Genomic DNA, 23,886 nt, shown 5'->3' on the forward strand with positions numbered 1-23,886 from the left:
GCACAGGGTGGTTAAAAAGGCATTTGGCACACTTGCCTTCATTGCTCAGTCCTTTGAGTACAGGAGTTGTAAAGTCATGTTGAGGTTGTACAGGACATTGGTAAGGCCTGTTCGGGAGTGTGTGTCCTGTTCGCGTCGCCCAGTTATAGGTAAAATATTAACAAGTTGGAGAGGGTTCCTAAGTGCATTCCAGACACTTACCACCCTCTAGGTAAAACCCTCTATTCCTGATGAAGGGCTTTTGCCCAAAACGTTGATTTTCCTGCTCCTCGGATGCTGCCTGAACTGCTGTGCTTTTCTAGCACCAATCTAATGGAGAACCACTTACCACCCTCAGTATATAAAAAAAAACTTTCCCTTTTACCTTAAACCTTTGTCCTCTAGTAATTGACTTTTCTATCCAAGGAAAAAGACTGACTGTCCATTTTAGCCATGCTCTCAATTTTGTAAACTTGTGTGATTTTGGAGAAGATTTGTAGCTAAAGGTTGTAAATTGTAAGTTTGCTTGCTGGGCTGGTAGATTTGTTTTCAGACATTGTCACCATGCTAGGTAACATTATCAGTGAGCCTCCAATGAAGCACTGGTGTTAACAAAGCACAAAAAAAATTACAGCCCAGGAACAGGCCCTTCAGCCCTCCAAGCCTGAGCTGATCCAAATCCACTGTCTAAACCTGTCGCCCAATTCCTAAGCATTTGTATCCCTCTGCTCCACACCTACTCATGCATCTGTCCAGACACATTTAAAAGAAAAATCTACCGTTCCTGCCTCTACCACCTCTGCTGGCAATGTGTTCCAAGCATCTACCACCCTCTGTATAAAATACTTGCCGCGTGTATCCCCCTTAAACTTTTCACTTCTACCGGAACGCGTGCCCTCTCGTTATTGAATCCTTCATCCTGGGAAAAAGCTTATCTGTATCTATCCTTTCTATACCCTTTATGATTTTGTAGACCTCAATCAGGTCCCCCCTCAATGTCCTATTTTCTAATGAAAACAAACCTAATCTACTCAACCTCTTCATAGCTAGCACCTTCCATACCAGGCAACATCCTCAAACCTTCTCTGCACCCTCTCCAAAGTGCCCATGTCCTTTTGGTAATGTGGCGACCAGAACTGTACATAGTATTCTAAACGCAGCCGAACTGGCGTCGTGTACCATTTTAACATGACTGGCCAGCTCTTATACTCAATACCCCGTCCAATGAAGGAAAGTATACCATATGCCTTCTTGCAGAAGGCTTCAGGGTCCAGTGGACCTGAACTCCCAGATCTCTCTGTCCTGCTTGCTATTTATCTGTCTTGGTCTGCTGAGGTGGGTGATATCCCTTCTGGTTCTTCTTCTGAGAGGTTGGTAAATGGGGTCCAAATCGGTATGTTTGTTGGAGTTCTAGTTTGAATGCCAGGCCTCTATGAATTCCCATGCAGGTCTTGGTCTAGCCTGTCCCAGCATGGATGTATTGTCCCAATGTTTACAGGAAAGCCATACACTGACCAAATTTTCAACTGGAGCAACCATCCCAACGCCTATAAATGGAGCTACATCAGGACATTATTGAAATGAGCCACAACACACTGCAACACCCAGGAACTTAAAGAAGCAGAGGAAAAACACCTACACAACACATTCAGGAACAACGGTTACCCAATAAACGCAATCCGCCGATTCCAACACCTAAACAAGAAGACACAACACACCAGAGTCTCTAGCCATCCTGCCATACATTAATGACATCTTGGAGATGACGACCAGACTACTCCAGCCCCTGGTAGCCCACAAACCTATCACCGCACTGAAACAGCTCCTGATGAATTTAAAGGACCCTGTACCAACAACCAGCAGAACAAAAAAAAATCCTATACAAAACACCCTGCAAGGACTGCAACAAACATTACATTGGGCAGACAGGAAACTACCCAACAGGATACACAAGCACCAACGAGCCACCAAAAGACATGATCAGCTATCACTAATATCCACCCACACAGACAAACAGGGACATCAGTTCAACTGGGATAAATACATCCACCTTGGGACAGGCTAAACAAAGACATGCACAGAAATTCCTTGGCCTGGCAATCAAACTGTCTGGATTATATTCCATCTTCATTTCTCTGCCCAAGTCTCGAACATACCTACATCCTTCCGTATCCACTGGCAATCCTCCTCAGCCTTCCCAAGCTCTGTGTCACCCGCAAATTTAATCAGCCAACAATTTTTTCCCCCAAATCATTTATATCACGGCAGGGGTCCCAGCACTGATCCCTGCACAGCAACACTGATAATAGACCTCCAGTCAGGAAAACACTCTTCCATGCTACTGTGTTCTGTTACTAGGCCAGCTCTGTATCTATCTTCTCAGCTCACCATAAACCCCACATGACTTCATCCATGACATCCTGCCACCAGGGACCTTGTCAAAGGCCTTGCTAAAATTCACATGGACAACATCTACCATCCTGCCCTCAAACAGCTTTGTCACCTCCTCAATAAACTCAAGTTTGAGACATGGCCTTCCCTGCACAAAGCCATGCTATCTAATCACTATAAAGTCTATATTTTTCCCCAAACGTGAGTAAATCCTTTTGCCACGAATCTTCTCCAATAATTTCCCTACCACTGATGCAAGATTTAGTGGCCTATAATTTCCCAGATTGTCCCTGTACTCCGAAAGGATCAAGCAAGCCACTCGGTTCAGCAAACAGGGAAGGGCAGTAAATGCAGGTCTTGCTAGCGATACTCATGTCCCATGAAAGAGAGTTATTAGATTTTGAAAAAAAACAATTATAATACGACAGAGTGCAATAAAGGAACAAAAGAGAACTGCTGCAGAGCATGTAGATTTTAGAGAAAGAGGACTTCAGTAGGTTGGGACAGAAAAAGTCTGCACTATAATTCAAAAATCATGTTCATGGTAAAATCAATGGTAGGTGCTGGACCAAAAAATTTCTGATAAAGAGCAATTAATAATCATGAAAGAGAAAGTTCTAATTGCCAAAGAAAGGCATGGCATGGAAAACTGAGGAAACAAGAGGAATGGCAAACCTGAAAGAAAAAGCATAAAAACAAACAACACTAAACACAGATCCTGGTCATGAGGAAAGATTAACAATAATAAATATACACAATAATAAGGGCTATAGGAAGGGAGAATGAAAAGAAAAATCTCAAGTGACACCAAAATCAACACAAACCCGATATAATTAATGTTAGGCAAAAAGTGTTTGTCACAAGCAGTGCACCCCGCATGATGATTATGTTATTGTCAAGTGAAGACATTCTGAATACTACTTTGCACTACACAAGAGGAAGAGATCTAGACATCCTACTGAAACTGAAATCGGTGACAGGAATTTATCAAAATTAACAAAAGTTAATAATCATTCAGAAAATAAATGGCTGCCTCAATAACTTTCTCCCACAATACCCCCATATTGCTTCATTTCATTAATACTTACAAATTAATTGCCTCAGTCTTGAACAGACTGAAGGATTGAGCCTCCACAGCTCTTTAGGGTAGCAAACACTAAAGATATAGTGAAAAAATTATTCCTCATCTCGTTCTTAAATAGTTAAGCTCTTATTCCGACGTTCTGGTTTTGTGGAGTGGGGTCTCGGGTCCCACATGGGATAGGAAATGGTTTTGTCAGCCCTTGTGGGGAAGTGCCTTAGGGTGGTGACAGTGTTAAGTCAGAGTCCTCAGAGAGGAGTTTCATTGCCTCTCAAACAGTATAGATCTTGTCTTTTCCCATTATATTGATATTCTTGCTAAATGACTGAGGAGGGCAATTTGAAAAGTTGAGACTACGTCTCTTTTTGAGCAACACTTAAGTTATGTGATATAAAACTGCTAGTTACCTTAAATTATAGCCTACTTTGTTAAAATTTTTAAATCATTATAATTTTAATAAGAGACTTTAAAAAAAGATCAGTGGTCAACCAATTTTCTATAAACAGGAATTCAATGTTGAAAACCATGACATCATCTATGAAGCTAAAATGATAGAGTATTTTATAAACAGCAAAAAACCAGGAATGTGGAGGAGCCAAGAGATTGGTTATTAAAATACTGAAAATCACTAAAAAGCTTCTGTACAAATATTAAAAAAACCAAATTTAAAGATAAATGGAATGTTACCATTCATATATACATTCAACTAGAGCTGAAAACGTGTTGCTGGTTAAAGCACAGCAGGTTAGGCAGCATCCAAGGAATAGGAAATTCGACATTTCGGGCATAAGCCCTTCATCAGGAACCCGTATATTCAACTAGAGACATTTAAAGTTAGACCAGCATGAGTTGTTAAACAGAGATAATTTACTATTTTATATTCTCTAAGCTGACTCCCTCCCTCTGCTGGTACGTGTGGGTGCAGTGCATGGCATCAACTGGACTGAACACCCAATGCAATTTTCAATACACTGCATGGGCTGCAAGAAAGCAGTGGAAACTGCATCCCCGTTCATTGGAGCTCCAGACAGGTCACACCCAAAACTCTGAGCAGTTTAGGAAAAAGAATGAAACCAGAGCAAAAACCATCAAATTCTGTACAAAAAGGGTTTCTGATAAGACTATTATTCCCTTAAGCAAATACGATGAATTGAGGTGTTTGAAATTCTCAATTTGTTGAGCTATGTAGGGAGAAATTACATCCACACTAACAAAGTCCAGAATAATGGATGCAGCCTAAAAATTAACGTTGGGTTTTCATAAGTGATGTCAGAAAGCACTTCTTCACACAAAGGTAAGTGGAAGTTTGAACTCACCACCAAACAAAAAAGAAAAATTGGGACTGGAGTCAATTGAAAATTTCAAAGTTTCCTAAAGTTAATTTAAGTAAGATGCTAATAGTTTTAGAATTGAAGTAGACAGGTAAAGTTAATATCCAGATCAGAAGAAAGTGACGACTGCAGATGCTGGAGATCAGAGTCGAAAAGTGAGGTGCTGGAAAAGCACAGCAGGTCAGGCAGTATCCAAGAAACAGACGAGTTGACATTTCGGGCATAGGCCCAAAATGACCCTTAATATTCAGATCAGCCTAGTTAAGTTTCTATTTATTCATTAATAGAATGTCATTGTCACTAGTTGAGCCAGTAATTATTTTTCATTCCTACTGTCCCCGAGAAGATGGTGGTGAATCACCACAGTTCCCAGTGGAAGGCACACCCACAGCACTGTCAGGAATGGAGCTTCAGGATTTTAACCCAGCAAACACTGAAGAAACAGTGATATATTTCCAAGTCTGAACAGAGTTAATTGGAGAGGAACTTGCAGGTGGTGGTGTTCCCATATATCTGCTGCCCTTGTCCTTCTCGTTGGCAGAGGTCAGGAGTTTGGAAGGTGTGTACCTGCAGTGCATTTTGTAGACTGTACACACTTCAGTCACTGTGGCTCAGTGATGGGTAGAGTGAATATTTTACGATTAGTTATTTGTAAAATATGAAACACCTTTGAATTATTTATTATTTAATTTTGAAAAAAATGGCAGTGGCTGATGCCTAAGAGTCTGCACTCAAGCCTCTGACAGCTTTTCAGTTGGATAGAACGTGTAGTCAATAGTTGCCTAAGAACCAGACAGAGGTAACTCAGCCACAAACTGTCCACAATTCCATGGGGGGTGGGGGCGGGGGGAACTTGCATTACATACCTGTTGCATCATAGTAGTTTGATATACAATGTATATTGATTACATATATCACATACATAACATATGTCTTATATACACACACACGCACGTATATCCAGCCAACAAACTAGCAAATGAAACAAAAACAATGCATCTTAAAGACCTCCCCTTTATTGTCACTACTTTCCTTCCTTAATGGGATACCGAAACAGATTAGCAGAAATATTTTAATTATCTACATCCTCTACCTAATGTGGAACTGTACTGTAAGTTAAAGAGGCTCCAGTATGTAAACAATACAATGCATCTCTCAGAGTCCAGGCCAAACAACAAGACTGGAAGTTCTTCTGTTAGTTTACATGATCTGAAGCCCCTGTGTGGGTGTGTTTCAAAGTTCAGTGCCTCTTGTTGTGTGTTACAGTTCATTCCAAGCTACATTTACCAACCTCAGTCATAGTGACTCCCTGGTACACACAAGTTACATTCGTGCCATATAAATGAGGCAATGACTATCATCAATAAGAAGCAATCTATTCACTACTGCTAGACTTTCAACGATGTTACCATGACAGAATCCCCCACCATCTTGGGGTTATTATTGACCAGAAACTCAACTGGACTCATCACAAAAACAGCAGCTACAAAGGCAGTTTAGATGCTAGAAATGCTGCAGCTAATAACTCACCTCCTGATTCCCCAAAGCCTGTCTATTATGTACAAGGCACAAGTCAGGAGTGTGATGGAATACTCCCCACTTACCTGGATGGGTGCAGCTCCAACCCTCAAGAGGGTGACACCATCCAGGACAAAGCAGCCCACTTGTTAGGCATGACATTCACCACTAACAATCTACAAGATGCACTGCAGAAATTCAAAGTTCCTCAGACAGCATCTTCCAAATCCACAACCACTTCCATCTGGAAGGACAAGGGCAGCAAATACATGGGAATACCACCACCTTCAAGTTCTTCTTCAAGTCAATCACCATCTTGATTGGATATACATAGCCATTCCTTCACTGTTGCTGAATTTATTTCCAGGATATTGATTCAGTGTACATTCTGGACCCTTATGTTCACTCAGACCTAAACCAGCTGTACCTTCTCAAAACATAAATGGAGTTGACAATCTATTATAGATGTGAAGAATAAACAAGTCAAAAAGACTGCAGTACTCTACGAAGTGGCAACACATGTTGAGATTGAATTAGAGGAATGGGGAGAAAAATTGGGACTCTTCAACGTTCTCACAAACAAAATAATGGAAATATCTCCTGACCACCCAACCCGAATAACCAATTGAAAATCCCAAAATGGAGGCTGAAAGGATCATCATTAGAAAAGGGTGTTCAGGAATATGGAACCAAGGTGAGCTGAATAGTAATTGAGACTCAAGATGCCTCATGGTTTCCTGTGAGGTCTGTCAGTGAAATTGAAAACCATTATTTGAGGATGATTTTGAGCTAAACTACAACCATAAGCAGAAGAGCCAACAAACTGATAAAAGGCAAGTTTAGGGCCAATTTCACACGAAGTGGGTACCATCTGGGGTCTGGGCAAGACATTGAAAGTAAAATCTCAGGAGTCAGATCAGGGGAATAGAAATATTTAGTCTGTGCAATTGGAAAATGATCCAATGACTGCCCTTATCTGTATATATTCATGAAGGGCTCCTGCCCAAAATGTCCATTCTCTGGCTCTTCAGATGCTGTCTGGCCTTCGTTGCTTTTCCAGCACCACACTCTTGACACTGATCTCCAGCATCTGCAGTCCTCACTTTCTCCATATATTCATCCTAGTCAATCACAGCAAACTCCTCGACTCAATACTCAGGTGAGACTCTGGGAGAGAGCCAGCAGCCTCATTTGTTGCTGCTCCTTTAAGTCAGTGATTCAACACCTCTAACACATGGCACTGACTGCACTAATCTCATTAAACCAAGGCCACCCCAAAACACCCTCTCAGCTGCACCTAACTACTGTTAAAAAAAGAATTGGGAAATTCTTTCCAGTGTCCTGGCCAAAATTCACTCTTCAAATACTTGAATACGTAAAACAAAAGACCAAGTCATTATGGCGTTGCTATTTGTGGAAGTTTGCAGTGCAGATTGGATAACATTTCCTACATGAAAACAGTAATTAGCTATTTACTTCAAGGATCATGAAAGGTGCTAGAGAAACAAATAATTTTCTTCTTTCACTTTATTAATGGGACTGCATCTTACCAATTCAACTCCAAGAGGCTGGTTTCAGGCAGGAAGCCTCACCTGGTTTCATGGAATAACTTGCTCACAAAATAACATTTTGTGCTCACCCCAAAAAGATTTATTTTTATTAAAAGAGGAGAGAGTTAAAATCATTTAAAGGATTTAATGTCATAGATGTTATACTCTCCCCCCCAACGTGGATATGCCACTGAGATCAGGAAGAGGATGAGGCGTTTACAGACTGGCATTGAAGTAGAGTTTAAAAGGCTGTTAGACAGATTTGTGATTTACCAGAATTATAGAAGCAGCCAGGTGAAAATGTAGCCGATGCCACAACTCCTGCAGCCTCAGAGTCAAATGACCTATTTCTTATATTCCTGTGATCTTAAAAGTACGAAGTGAAAGGCTCCCGTGGAAACAGTTCTCCCAATCCCAGTGTTCCCTAAGACTGCTACCAATGGTGGGCCCCACCAACACACAGAGGAGATACAAGGGTCAGTGAACCCAATTAAACAAGAAACCTGCAGCTGTACAGAGTGAGGGTAGGTCAGCCCTTTCTGCTCAAGCAGTGCCCAGCAACTTGCTTCAGTGGGGGAAGCACTGCCCTGTAAGAGAGGGCCAAGGCTGAATGGTGATGTGGATAGGCAACTCCCAGTCAACCAGACGCTGTTAAAAGGCGAGGGTCACCATCAAAGCACTTTCTCCACAAACTGCAGTCTCTTCCAACAGTTTGACTTCTTGCTTTAAAAAAAAGAGTTTAAGAAATCCTCCCCTCCCCTCAAAAAGAAAACACACAAAAAAAGTCACATCTGTTTCCACTCAGTTCGGGACATTCCTTATGCTGGGTCCAGCCATGAAAACTCACTTTATTTGGCGAAACTAAGTGTGCGAAGCTTCAGTAAAACTCGAAATAAAAGCATCAATCTCTCTAAAACGATTGGGAAAAGGGTTGTAATAAATGTTTAGGGGAAAATAAAAAAATAAAAGCTTGCTATCCCTTCTCCTGTGTGTTTGGCAGCCGGACAGCTAAACAAAACCTGAATGAATAAAGAACTTTTTTTTCTTACCTGAAGTGACAGAGTTTAGCCCGGCAACAAGGAGGAGGCAGAGAGAATGCAGGCCGGCCAGGGGAGCTTGGCAGCGGCTCCCACTGCCCATGGCTAGCGGGGAGGGGAGGGACTGGCACCGGGGGCTAGGGCTGAGTCCGATCCGAGCGAAGCCCCGTCTGACTCTGAGCGATTCCCGGCTGCAGGGAGACTGCGCGTCAACAGAGAGCCCAGAGTTAGAGTGAGCGCCACTCCAGTAACAGAGCTTCCAGTATTCCCAGCCAGTCAGCATTTACTCCCGCCTCTCCCACACTTAACTCTCACTGTGAGATTCCCATCTCAATCCATTTACACCGCTTTTACTTTGTTTTTTTTTAAAAAGTTACACTGGCATGAAGAAAGTCTGTTTTCAATTAACAAGATTTCTGCACTAAACCTCTCCCTCCATTAGAATTAACAAAAAGTAATTTCTGTTTGGATTTTGAAACTATCAGGGATGTATTTCAACACGTTTCTGGTCAGCTTTTTTTTCTTAATACATACGAATTAGGAGTAGGCCATTCAGCCCCTAAGTCTGTTCCACCATTTAAGTTTTAACTTCTTTCTACCTTGTTCTTCAGATTCTGTACTTGGGGACTTATACCTAAGATGGTGCCTTATGTTGGCTACATTACATACTTTTCATTATACTCCTGTAGTTTTGTACTTGAATACATGAGACAACAGGAATCAAAATCAATAAGATCATGCCTATTAACTGAAATCTTCATCCTCCCTCTCCCTTATTTTTCCCCTCCATTCCTTCTGCCGGATCCAGCCATGAAAAGTCACTATTTGACAAAACTAAAATGTGTGAAGCTCCAGTAAAATTCAAATTAGAAGTACCAAGTTCTCTAAAACAGGGGGAAAACCTGTAGCCAATTAAATAATTGGAGATAGTGAGGACTGCAGGTGATGGAAAAGGACCATTCCCTCCATAACTTACTCATTAGGTCAATACTCCCTGCCAATCTGTCCTCCACACCTGTTCACCTTTCTCTATGGCTACAGGAGGTGCAAAACCTACCCTTACATTTCCCCTCTTACCTCCATCCAAAACCCCAAAAAAATCATTCCAAGTCCAGAGATTCATCTGTATTTCCTCTAACTTGATTTGTTGCATCCATTTCTACCAATGTGGTCTCCTCTACATCAGAGACACCAGTTGAGAGAATATCTATGGTCTGTATGCTCCAATCAATCCCACCTTCCAGTTGCCAGCTATTTCAACTCCCCCAATTTCATGTCCATCCTGGGCCTGAACAGAAAGAAGAACACCTCAGGAGCTTACAATCATATGACCTTAACATAGAATTCACCAGCTTTCAAATCACCTCCCACCTACCTTAGTCCCAGTCCCCGTCCCCGTCCCCGTCCCCGTCCCCGTCCCCCAATTATTCCTCAGCCCCTTCCCCCTCCCCAGACTTGATCAAAGATTCCGACCTGGAAGGAGGATTACCCTGCTCCTCAAAGCCCATTGTGGGCAATGCAAACCATCAGAAGGGCAGGGAGGGAGTCTAAATAAAAATGGAGTTGAAGAGGGAAATAAAGTACCTCACTCCCCCCTTTTTCTCATTCTTGCTTAACAAGAATCTATCACCTCCATCTTTAACATACTTCAGAATAAGGCTGATAATTGGGTTTCAATTTAAGTGGGGTTTTGACTTAAATGAGCAAAACACCAGATTGCAGACACTTTAAAAGGTTTAGTCTCATGAAAAACTCAATCTGGAAGATGTTCCATGTGCAAGAGATTATGAATTTCATCACTTTGTGAGGGTTGAAATGTTCAAACCTTTTCTACAGGTATTGGTACAAAACAGTTTGCGTGGTACATTACTTTTTTTTTGAAGAGGCTATCTAAAAGGCTTGATGAGATTAACGTTAATGTGATGTATGTGGATTTCTAACAGGCATTCAATGCAGGGTCACATTTCAGACTTGTAGGCCAAGAAATAAGACATGGAATAAAAGGGTCAGTAATATGGATAGAAAATTAACTGAGTGATGGGAAACAGAAACAAATAGTTAACAGATTGTTTGTTTGTTTGTTTGTTTGTTTGTTTGTTTAACTGAGGAAGGATTGTGGTGGAGGTCTCCAGGAGCCAGTATTGGGACTCTTGCTTTTCCTCATTATATGTTAATGACCTGTGCAGAAACAATTTCAAAGTTTGCAGATTATACAGAACTTGAAAGGATTGCATACTTTAGGGAGTGTAGAACTCCCAAAAGGACTTGACAAAATTGCAAAAAGAATACTTCCCTTTGCCACAGGAACTTTCTTCTCCTTTTCAGAATAGAGGCTTCACTGGAATCATTTTAACGTTGTGTTAATATAAAACCTGGACAGGCTACTGAACCATGTGAGGGTGCAACCACAGGACCAACTGATATGTGCAGTCCAACAGAAGTAAGCTAGTGTCCAGATACATACATAGTTATCCATAACAGTAAATTATAGTCTGAATTATTAAATAAACCTCTATAATATTTTCAAGTAAAGTGAAAGTCTGCTAGATAAGCTGGTTTTCTCTGTTTGTAGGAGAAAGTGAGGTCTGCAGATGCTGGAGATCAGAGCTGAAAATGTGTTGCTGGAAAAGCGCAGCAGGTCAGGCAGCATCCAAGCAGCAGGAGATTTGACGTTTCGGGCATACCCGAAACATCAAATCTCCTGCTCTTTCTCTGTTTGTAATATGGTCTCCCTTTATCTATGGTACAAAAACATATTAATGGAAGTACAAGCACAAAAAATGTCATAAAACACCCAAAATGTAACATGTCAAATGTAATGTTATTTTGCTTTAACTTCATTAAGTTAATAGAACCTGTGATTTCACTGAGTGTTGTGAGATTTTATTTTAAGTCGTTTCCCTCATGGCCTACAGCCTCTCCCTCTTCTAAGGGGCAATGGTGAATGAGGACTAACTGTACTTTACATGGGTGAGCCAATCATCCCTTTGAGACAAAAAGTTGCCTGTTCATCCTGCAACTATTCTTTTCTACAATGAGTACTATTGTAGTAATTTTCAGTTTCAAAACCCACAGACCAATAATATAGAACATCTTCTTTTGTCAACCGAGGGGTTGATGATGTAGGTTTAAAACAAAACCAAGACTTCAGCTACTTGAATTTCAGATGTATGTGTGCTGAATATGAGGATATGCATCAACTGCAGTGTTTAATTTGCACACAAGTACTGTCCAAAGAATGTTTGAAACCCTGAATATTACAGAGACCTGTAATTAAGCACAAAGTATATAAGGCTAAGCGCTTCCATTTTGTGTAATTATAAAACTAGTTTTACTCCATGAAAAATTGTTGTGTTACAGGGGACCATGAAATTTTGATAAGACATTTGCGGTTTGGGGCTCAAAGGGAAGGTTTGTGTTGCTAATTGAAACACTTTTGAATACCTTGCCTTTTACTAATGTCAAGTTAATAGGCCTTCAATTAGAATTTCTAACTTTTAAAATCTGTACTTTATTGGCATCCGCACAATCTACAGGAACAGTGTTCAATTCCAGCAAACTATTAAACATACAGTTGAGGTTCACTCAGCCCAACTCATCTCCTTAAAGGACTTTCTTACAGATAATATCCAAATCAGCAAATAAGACTATTTCAAGAGTTTTTTTCTTTCCCAGCAATTAACCCTTGCCTCCTTTTCATCTAATACTTAAGTTTGATTTATCTGTTTCTTCTTTTATTTATATCTGACATTGGTCCTTCTGCATGGAAAGTTGTGGAATCAGTTGCTGCATTATTGTTTTGTGAGCTCTGCAGTGAAAAAGCACCTCAAGCCTGATGAAAGCCAGTTATTTCCCCTCATCTGTTGCTCTAATTTGAACCAATAACAGAAACTTTATAAGCATGAACCAGTCACCCTGTACTTCCTTCAATCAAGTTAAAGTACTTAGAGAGGAGCAGAAATTTCTGACAAGTCAGAAGGGTCATCTTGGACAGGTACCATTTAAGCTGCCTTCTCGATCTTTCCTGCTATGTCACCTATTATTCTTTTGTGTCAATTGGTGTGTGTGTGTGTGTGTGTGTCTGGAGAGGGAGTTTTATAAGGGATTCTGATTTTAACTTTAAGGTCTATATTCATAATTGTTTAATTGTAGCTACATATATTTTTTTATCCATTTGTAAATAAATAGTCATTCTTGTTAAGGACAGAAACCTGGTCAATTATTTCTGTCAACCTGAGACGAAAAATGACAAAGGATTCTGGTTAATCCAAGATGGAGGACCAGAAAAATTTCTGGCAATAACAGGCTGTTCCTTTTTCTTTCTGAGGTATTTTAGGTGTTGGAGGTGATTCCAGTAGCAGCAATTACTGTTTTATATGCTGTTGCATTGTTTTGGAACTTTGGAAGAAAAAAAAGGTCAAAATAACAGCACTTTTAAAATGGAGAGGAACAGACAAAGGCAGCACATGGTGAGGTCAGTGCAGGAGAGAGACAGAAAGAAAGAAAGCCACACTGCTAACTGACACAGCAGTGAACCTGCATAGTTACTGCCTTTGCTGTTTGAGTTCAAGTATCACTGGACATTGGAGTGCATCTGGGATAGTCACAACAGTGATATTCAAACTAATCTTGGAGGAACCTGTTTGGGAGAGGTCACAGCACAGAAACAGATATGTGAAGACTATAAGCGTGGCCTTACAGTATGTCTGCAATAGTGAGTAGAGTGGGTTCTTTTTTGATTATGTTTATTGAGATATGTCTCTTGATTAAACTTAAAAATATAAGCCATAAGTATTAATTTAACATCAAGCAGGGTTTTGTAGAGGAATAAGACAGTGCCAACTTCTAGGTCTATAGATTGAAAGAAGCAAAAATGACCTTCAGTAGAGTGATATACTCTTCTTGTCAGATATAGGAGTTTAAGGAGATGTTATGTGTTACTGAAGATTATATCTACAATAAATGCCATTGGTTGCAAATTCTATCAGATCAAATGGATTGGTTGGAGAGACCGTTATGGGCAATGAGGAATTTACAAGAGCAAGGGCATGTGATGGATGGTAGTTATAGGAACAGGGAAAAGTTGCAAGTACAATCACATAGATGGGTTAACGCCAGGAAAGATAAGAGAAGCAGGCAGGTAGTGCAGGAGTCTTCTGTGGCTATCCCAATTTCAAACAAGTATGTTGTTTTGGAAAATGTAGGAGGAGATGGATCCTCAGGGGAACATAGCATGAACAGCCAAGTTTCTGGTATTGAGACTGGTTCTAACGCAATGAGGGGTACGTTGGCTTCCAAGAGATTGCTTGTGTTATGGGACTCTCTAATACAAGGTACAGACAGACATTTCTGTGGCCAGCAGCGAAAAATCAGAATGATGTGCTGCTTCCTTGTTGCCAGGATAAAGGATGTCTCAGAGAGGGTGCAGAATGTTCTAAAGGTGGAGAGGGGCCAGCAGGAGGTCATTGTACACATTGGAACCAACAACATAGGAAGGGAAAAGGTTGAGATTCTGAAGGGAGATTAGAGAGTGAGGCAGGAATTTAAAAAGGAAGACCTCGAGAATAGTAATATCTGGATTACTCCCAGTGCAACGAGCTAGTGAAGGCAGGAATAGGAGGATAGAGCAGATGAATGTATGGCTAAGGAGCTGGTGTATGGAAGAAGGATTCATGTTTTTGATTCATTGGAATCTCTTTTGTGGTAGAAGTGACCTGTACAAGAAGGACGGATTTCACCTAAATTGGAAGGGGACTAATATACTGGCAAGGAGATTTGCGAGAGCTGCTCAGGAGGATTTAAACTAGTAAGGTGGGGGGGGGGGGGGGGGGTGGGGGGGGGGTGCGGGGTGAAGGTGGAGGTGGGATCCAGGGAGATAGTGAGGAAAGAGATCAATCTGAGACTGGTACAGTTGAGAACAGAAGCGAGTCAAACAGTCAGGGTAGGCAGGGACAAAGCAGAAAACAAGGTAGGACTGCTAAATTAAACTGCAAGGGCCTAACAGGGAAGGCAGATGAACTCAGGGCATAGTTAGGAACATGGGACTGGGATGTCATAGCAATTACAGAAACATGGCTCAGAGATGGACAAGACTGGCAGCTTAATGTTCCAGGATACAAATGCAACAGAAAGGACAGAAAGGGAGGCAAGAGAGGAGGGGGAGTGGCGTTTTTGATAAAGGATAGCATTACAACTGTTCTGAGGGAGGATATTACTGGAAATACATCCAGAGAAGTTATTTGGGTGGAACCGAGAAATAAGAAAGGGATGATCACCCTGAGAAATAAGGCAGGACAGGTGACTGAGGTGTCACTGGGGGAACACTTTGGGGACACCGACCAAAATTCGATTAGTTTTAAAATAGTGATGGAGAAGGATGGATCAGATCCAAAAGTTGAAGTTCTAAATTGGAGGATGGCTAATTTTGACGGTGTTAGGCAAGAACTTTCAAAAGCTGATCAGGGGTAGGGAAGCCTTCAGAAATGAGGTAACGAGAGTTCAGAGACAGTATATTCCTGTTAGTGTGAAAGGATAGGCAGATAGGCATGGGGAATGCTGGATGACTAAAGAAATTGAGTATTTGGTTAAGAAAAGGAAGGAAGCATATGTCAGGTTTGGACAGGATAGATTGGGTGAATCCTTAGAGTATAAAGGCAGTAGGAGTATACTTAAGAGGGAAATCGGGGGACAAAAAGGGGTCATGAGATAGCTTTGTCAAATAGAATTAAGGAGAATCCAAAGGGTTTTTACATATACATTAAGGTCAAAAGGGAACTGGGGAGAGAATAGGGCCCCTCAAAGAGCAGCAAGGCAGCCTTTGTGTGGAGCCATAGGAGATGGGGGAAGTATTAAACGAGTATTTTGCATCAATATTTACTGTAGAAAAGGACATGGAAGATATAGAATGTAGGGAACTAGATGGTGATAGGGTGGCACAGTGGTTAGCACTGCTGCCTCACAGTGCCAGAGACCTGGGTTCAATTCCTGCCTCGGTCAACTGTCTGTGTGGAGTTTGCACATTCTCCCCGTGTCTGCGTGAGTTTCCTCCGGGTGCTTTGGTTTCCTCCCACAGTCCAAAGATGTGCAGGTTAGCTGAATTGGCCGTAGTGTTAGGTAAATGTAGGGGAATGGGTCTGGGTGGGTTGCTCTTTGGAGGGTTAGTGTGGACTTGTTGGGCTGGATGGCCTGTTTCCATACTGTAAGTAATCTAATCTAATCTTGAAAACTGTCCATATTACAGAGGATGTCTTGAAATTCATAAAGTGAATAAATCCAAAGGACCTGATCAGGTGTACCCTCAATCTGTTGGAAGCTAGGGAAGTGATTGATGGGTCTCTTGCTGAGATATTTGTATCAATGATAGTCACAGGTGGGGTGCCAGAAGACTGGATGTTGGCTAACGTGGTGCCACTGTTTAAGAAGGGTGGTAAGGACAAGCCAGGGAACTATAGCCCAGTGAACCTGACATCAGTGGTGGGCAAGTTGTTGGAGGGAATCCTGAAGGACAGAATGTACATGTATTTGGAAAGACAAAGACTGATTAGGGATAGTCAACATAGTTTTGTGCATGGGAAATCATGTCTCACAAACTTAATTGAGTTTTTTGAAGAAGTAACAAACAGGATTGATGATGGCAGAGCAGTAGATGTGATCTATGTGGACTTCTGTAAGGCATTTGACAAGGTTCCCCATAGGAGACTGGTTAGCAAGGTTAGGTCTCATGGAATAGAGGGAGAACTAGCCATTTGGATTCAGAACTGGCTCAAAGGTTGAAGACAGAGGGTGATGGTAGAGGGTTGTTTTTTAGACTGGAGACCTATGACCAGTGGAGTGCCACAAGGATCAGTATTGGGTCCACTACTTTTCATGATTTATATAAATGATTTGAATGTGAGCACAAGAGGATAGTTAGTAAGTTTGCAGATGACATCAAAATTGGAGGTATGGTGGACAGTGAAAAAGGTTACCACAGATTACAATGGGATCTTGATCACATGGATCAATGGGCTGAGAGGTGGCAGATGGAGTTTAATTTAGATAAATGCGAGGTGCTATATTTTGGGAAAGCAAATTTTAGCAGGATTTATACACTTAATGGTAAGGTCCTAGGGAGTGTTGCTGAACAAAGAGACCTTGGAGTGCAGGTTCATAGCTCCTTGAAAGTGGAGTCGCAAGTAGATAGGATAGTCAAGAAAGCATTTGGTATGCTTTCCTTTCTTGGTCAGAGTATTGAGTACAGGAGTTGCAGCTGTACAGGACACTGGTTAGGTCACTGTTGCAATTCTGGTCTCTTTCCTATTGGAAAGATGTTGTGAAACTTGAAAGGGTTCAGAAAAGATTTACAAGGATGTTGCCAGGGTTGGAGGATTTGAGCTACATGGAGAGTTGTATAGACTGGGGCTGATTTCCCTGGAGCGTCGGAGGCTGAGAGGTGACCTTATAGAAGTTTATAAAATCATGAGGGGCATGGATTGGATAAATAGATAAAGTCTTTTCCCTGGGGTGGGGGGGAGTCCAGAACTAAGCATAGGCTTAGGGTGAGAGGAGAATGATATAAAAGAGACCTAAGGGGCAACGTTTTCGTGCAGAGGGTGGTACGTGTATGGAATGAGCTGCCAGAGGAAGTGGTGGAGGCTACCGCAATTGCAACATTTAAAAAACATCTGGATAGGTATATGAATAGGGAGGATTTGGAGGGATATGGGCCGGGTGCTGGCAGGTGGGACTAGCTTAGGGTTGGAATATCTGGTTGGCATGGACAAGTTGGACCGAAGGGTCTGTCTCTTCATCTCTGTCAGCTGTACATCTCTATGACTCTATAACAGGTAAATCAGGGAAGATTTATAAAATCTTTAACTTTTGTGATGACTCCAGAAATAGTGAGACATGTTTTCCAATGCACTACTCCGGTGAAGTGTAATAAACTTTGGGGGCTTGTCTGGGATCAATTTTGAAACAGAGGCAACAAAGATGTGGGTGTGGTATTCGTAAATAACACAGATGTCAGAAAATGCATCTGCACTGGAAATGGCAAAGGATTGTCCCTGGTAGTCTTAAGGAAACTTTCAAAGACCAAGTTGATTGACTTAGTGGGTAAACTAGAGGTAGCATTGCCTGACAGAGCTGCGAAGGCAGGAATATTGAGATACTAGCATAATAGTTAGGTTTGGAGGAAATACTAGAGACCAGGCAATCTGGAGACTGAAACATTTCAGTCAGATGATATTCAGTTACAATTATAGCAGCTTGATCATAAAGAGGGAATGAAGAAACTAGAGATGGCCAGGAAAGATAAGGATAGGAAGATGGAAATAAGAAATCAAAAATTGGAAATGAAAAGACAGGAAATGAGAGAACTAGAATACAAAGAGAAAAGAAAGTGAATATAAGCTGGATCTGCTATATAATTTGACATCCAGCAAGGAAATGTTTAAGTTTACACAGACCTTACTAAAATTTCAGGAAAAGGAGATGGAAGAATTCATGTCATTTGAGAAAATGACAAGTAAAATGAGCAAAGAAAGACTGGACATTGCTCGTTTTGAGTAGATTGACAGATAGAGCACCATCACACACATATATTTTCAAAAGGTTTAGAAAAAAATTAAGTGAAAGGAAGGCAAGCAGTCAAGGTAAAGCACGGTATGTAGGAATTCCCCAAGGACTCCTCAGATCATTAGGAAAGTGCTGAGAGTGGTGGTGAAAATCAGAAGCTGTAGGTTTTCCATTATAGCAAGGTAGGACACATTCATTTAGAATGTTGGAAGTTGCAAGGGAAATCTGAGGCCTAATAAAGCTTATAACAATGACTTTGAAAAGAATACTCAAAGTTAAAAGGGCACAGGTTAGATTGTAATTTTAACTCCAACTAATATAATGCAGATAAATAAACTGTGAGTATGGAAAACGTACGTAGGGAAGATGAGAGATATGAAGGATTTATATCAAAAAGCAAGGTAACCCCTTTTTTTTTCCTTGAAATGAAGAACACAAAGCCAAGAAATAGGGTAGGAAGAAAGAACAAGCGGTGGGATTATTTTGAGATCCTTCTTGTGAAATGAAACTCTAGATGGTGGGGACAATAAACGTCATTGGTAAATTCTTTTACAAATGGACACTAGTTTTGTTCTGGAGAAGCTACAGTATGGACATGGTCCAAAGTTCACACCCATTAGGATTTGAAAAACTGATAGAAAAGTGGAGTTGAGGCAGATCAGCCATGATTGTGATTGGGTCGTCTACAACCACCTGACAAAGGAGCAGCACTTCGAAAGCGAGTGCTTCCAAATAAACCTGTTGGATAATAACCTGGTGCTATGTGATTTTTAACTCTATCCACCCCAGGCCAACACCGGTACCTCCAAATCATGGTTGTGTTGAATTATGGATCTGGCTGGAAACTTTAGTTTTGGAAAATTTCAATATATATTCACCCACTAAAGAGCACTCAAACCCACGATTCCACTTCCCAAATGGATTCTTGGCTGTTCTTTGTTCAGTTTTGGTTTTGGAAAGTGAATACTCCATGTAGACTTAATTCACAGTTTTTCTATAATGCACACAAGTTATGGTGTTACAGAGAAGGACTTCAAACCAGATCATAGAGTCATAGAATCATACAGCATGAAACAGACCCCTGAAAGGGTTCAGAAAAGATTTACAAGGATGTTGCCAGGTTTGGAGGATTTGAGCTATAGGGAGAGGCTGAACATGCTGGGGCTGTTTTTCCCTGGAGCTTCAGAGGCTGAGGGGTGACCTTTATAGATGTTTACAAAATTGAGGGGCGTGGATTGGATAAATAGACAAAGTCTTTTCCCTGGGATTGGGGAGTCCAGAATGAGAGGGCATAGGTTTAGGGTGAGAGGGGAAAGATATAAAAGAGACCTAGGGGGCAACTTTTTCACGCAGAAGGTGGTATGTGTATGGAATGAGCTGCCAGAAGAAGTGGTGGAGTCTAATACAATTGCAACATTTAAGGGGCATTTGGATGGGTATATGAATAGGAAGGGTTTGGAGGGATATGGGCCGGGTGCTAGCAGGTGGGACAAGATTGGGTTGGGATATCTGGCCGGCATGGACGGGTTGGACCGAAGGGTCTGCTTCCATGCTGTACATGCTCTATGACTCTATGGTCCATGCTGACCAAAATGACCATCAATGCTAACCCCATTTTCTTGCACTTTTCTCATATTGTTCTAAACCTTTCCTATCCATGTATTTGTTCAAATGCTTTCTAAATGTTATTAATGTACCTGCCTCAATCACTTCCACTGACAGCTTATTTCATATGTGTACCACTCTCTATGTTTAAAAAGTTGCCCCTCAGGTTCCCTTTTACTCTTTTCCCTCTAACCTTAAACTGATCTTCTCTTGTCCTCGATTCCCTTACTGGTCCCAGGTTTTTCTTTGCAGCCCTTCTTGAGTAAGGGCACAACATTTGTTATCCATTAGCCTTCCGGGATCGCACCCATGGCTAACGATAATGCAAATATATTAGCCAGGGCCCTCACAATTTCTTCTCTAGCCTCTTACAGTGTTCTTGGATATATCTGGTCAGGACCGGGAGATTTATCCATCTTCTTACATTCTAATATGTCCAACACCACCTCTACTCTGATATGGACTGTCCCCAAGATATCACCACTGACTTCCCCAAGTATTCATGTCTTTCTCTGTGGTAAACGCAGAATGAAGATATTCATTGAGGACCTCACCCATCTCTTGCAGTTCTACACATACATGTTTACTTTGGTGCTTGAGGGGTCCTATTCTCTCTCTAGTTATTCTTTTTCCTTTAATATACTTAAAGAACCTCTTTGGATTCATCCTAATCTTCTCAGCCAAGGGTATCCCATGCCCCCTTTCCACCTCCTGATTTCCTCCTTCAGTGAACTCCTAGATCCCTATATACCTCCAGGGAAGGCCTTGATCCCAGCTGCCGGTACCTGAGCCACACCTTTTTTTATCTGGTCAAAGCTTCATGTTCTCTTGTCATCCAGGGGTACAAGGATAAAATTCATAAAGCTGGCATTCTCAGCCTCAGGCACACACCTCCAGGGATCTTCAAGATGCACACCAATCATTTAGTGAATAATGAAATTAGACCCAACCATAATTTGATATGCAGAAGGATAGGAGGGGAGAACAACATGGCTAGAGAATTGAAGTTTAGACAGGTGGTAGGAAATACTTATTTACACAAAGATAAGTCACCTCCTGGATTGACAGAAAGAGAAGTGAAAGCCAGGTCAAAAGGATTCATTACAGGTATAGCTAGGTGGCTAAAGAGCCTTATTCATCGAAGCCAGTAATATAACAAAAGCCAATGCACTAGATTGCAAGAAATATTTGGTTTAACAAGGTTAAAAATCACACAACACCAGGTTATAGTCCAACAGGCTTAATTGGAAGCACTAGCTTTCGGAGCGTCGCTCCTTCATCAATTGGTTGTAGAGGACACAATTGTAAGACACAGAATTTATTACAATTGTGTCCTCTACAACCACCTGATGAAGGTGCAGCGTTTTTGAAAGTTAGTGCTTCCAATTAAACCTGTTGGACTATAACCTGATGTTGTGTGATTTTTAACTTTGTACACCCCAGTCCAACACTGGCATCTCCAAATCTTGGTTTAAGAAAGTGGTCTTTGATCTTATAAGTTGATGCTGTGAGTCAGTTATATATACTTTACTATATCTCTGTTGGATATTGTTCATACCTATTCTCTGGTGTCTTTTCATTTCATCAGGGAGGATCTCTGAATCACATGTTAGGAGTCAATCATCCCCTTTCCTACCAGTAACATGGCAACACTGACAAGTATACATTGCACATCTCACAGGTACAGTGATTCTTGTTTTAAAATTGTCTGATTCAGTGTTGTTTTGCTTTAACATTGTGGATATAAAGGGGTTTGTTTGCACACCTGACTGACACTGACACTGTATATTCCATGTTTTAGCTCAGTGTCAGCTACAGGAAAAGCTGGTTTCCTTGATAACCAAATTTCAGCTGCTTCTTGATAGTGAGCCTGTACATCCTTTCTTAAACTTGGATGAAATTTAGAACTTACAGCTAAATCTTAATCAAATTGTTGTTTATATAGTTTTTAAGAGTTCTTGAACTTTTTCTGTGACTGAGAACAGAGGAAGGGAAGGATGTGCTCCATTGCTTTGACTCCATGATCATCTCACCTTCAAGGAGTCGGCTTTTAGTCTAGGAAGCTGGCTTTCTGGTGAGTATCTGGGAAGTGGTTACAGTCTATTCTGTTCCTCAGGGTTAAAATAGTATAGGAACTGATAGTAGGGTGAATAATAAATAATATATAAAAAGAAGGAAACAAATAATTATACAAATTATTTTGTTTAATTAAAAACATATTAAGGAAGCCAGGACAGGCAATGTGTCACAGCTGCAGTATGTAGGAGCTCCTGGATGCCAGTCTGATCAAGGACAAACTACATCTGCAGTAAATGTTTATAACTTGAACAGATTCAGCTCAGAGTTTGAATGTGAGGCTAACCTGCAGGCACTGTGATGCATCAGAAAGATATTTGTATCTGGAGGCAGTTGTACCCTTTAGAAAAGGGTATTCTAATTTGGTCTGCAGTCAAGGGAGGGAGGGTATGACCCAGCTAAAGGAACTCACAGGGCAGGAGCACAGGAGCCTCAGCCTTAGTAATGTCCAATAGGTTTCATGAGTTTTCGGCTTGATTCGATAAGAGATGGTTGTTGGGTTGATGAGCTCGGTGACCGCGGCACCATGGGACAGCAGGCCGTTCAAGTGACAGGAGCAACAAGGAATATAGTAGCAGTAAGGAATAGTATAGTGAGGGGGGCAGACACTGTTGTCTTCAGCAAAGAGAATGAGTCAAGAACAATATTGACTTGATTTATTATTGCCACATGTGCCTAGGTGCAGGTTACAATTACAATTAGACTAGAATTCTCTACAGTGTGGAAACAGACCCTTTGGCCCAACCAGTCCACACCGACCTCTAAAGAGTAACCCACCCTGAACTATTTCCCTTTGACTAATGTACCTAGCACTATGGACAATTTAGCATGGCCAATTCACCTGAGGGAGAATGTGAAAATTCCACACACAGTTGCCCAATGCTGGAATTGAACTTTGGACCCTGGTGCTGTGAGGCAACAGTGCTAACCATTGAGCCACCGTGCCACCCATACAAAATCCATGAGGGTAATAAAACAGTGTGAGGAATACAGAATCACTGCTGCAGGGAAACTGCAGACAGAGTGAGATCAACATTTAAATTTTAAATTTGAAGTCCATTTAGTAGTCTAATAACAGCGGGTAAGAATCTATTCTTGAATCTGTTGGCCTGTGTGTTTTAAGCTTTTGTATCAACTGCCCAATGGAAGAGACGCTGGGGTGGGAGGGGTCGTTGATGATGTTGGCTGCCTTCCCAAGGCAGTGAGAAATATAGATGGAGTCAACAGATGGAAGGTTGGGTTTGCATGATGGACTCTGCTGAACTTGGATGAAATTTAGAACTTACAGTTAAATCTTAATTGTTCACAACTCCCTGTAGTTTCTTATGGCCCTGGGCAGAGCAGTTGCCGTATCAGGCTGCAATGCATCTGAATAGAATGCTTTCTATGGTGTACCAAAAACATTGGTATGAGTCTTTACGTACATGCTGAATTTCCTTAGCCTCTTGAGGAAGTCGAGGCATTGTTGTGCTTGCTTGATGTGCATCTACTTGGGTGGATCAGACAGATTGTTGGTGATCGTTACTCCTAGGAATGTGACGCTCTCAACCATCTCCCCCTCTGCTTCACTGATGTAGACAGAGGCATACCCTCCACCTTGCTTCCCGAAGTCAGTGACCATTTTGCTGATATTAAGAGAGAGATTGTTATTTTTACACTGCACCACCAAGCTCTTTATCTCTTTTCTGTTTTCTGTCTCATCATTACTTAAGATCTGGTCTTATAGAGAACTTGCAGATGGAGTGAGGACAAAGTTTGGTCCC

The 23,886-nt window shown here is 41.3% G+C and overlaps 1 protein-coding gene across 1 annotated transcript in view; it reads right to left on the reverse strand.

Annotated features, from left to right (window-relative positions):
• mrc2 (mannose receptor, C type 2) overlaps positions 1–9,105 on the reverse strand; it is a 278,995-nt gene extending 269,890 nt beyond the window's left edge. Inside the window, exon 1 of the mRNA XM_060848970.1 lies at positions 8,900–9,105. Within this exon, the coding sequence (XP_060704953.1) occupies positions 8,900–8,990 (91 nt within the window). The 5' untranslated portion in view covers positions 8,991–9,105. The remainder of the gene's footprint in view (positions 1–8,899) is intronic.
• Positions 9,106–23,886: the final 14,781 nt, after the last annotated feature.

Source organism: Hemiscyllium ocellatum, chromosome 32 (assembly GCF_020745735.1).
Source record: "Hemiscyllium ocellatum isolate sHemOce1 chromosome 32, sHemOce1.pat.X.cur, whole genome shotgun sequence".
Lineage (NCBI taxonomy): Eukaryota > Metazoa > Chordata > Chondrichthyes > Orectolobiformes > Hemiscylliidae > Hemiscyllium > Hemiscyllium ocellatum.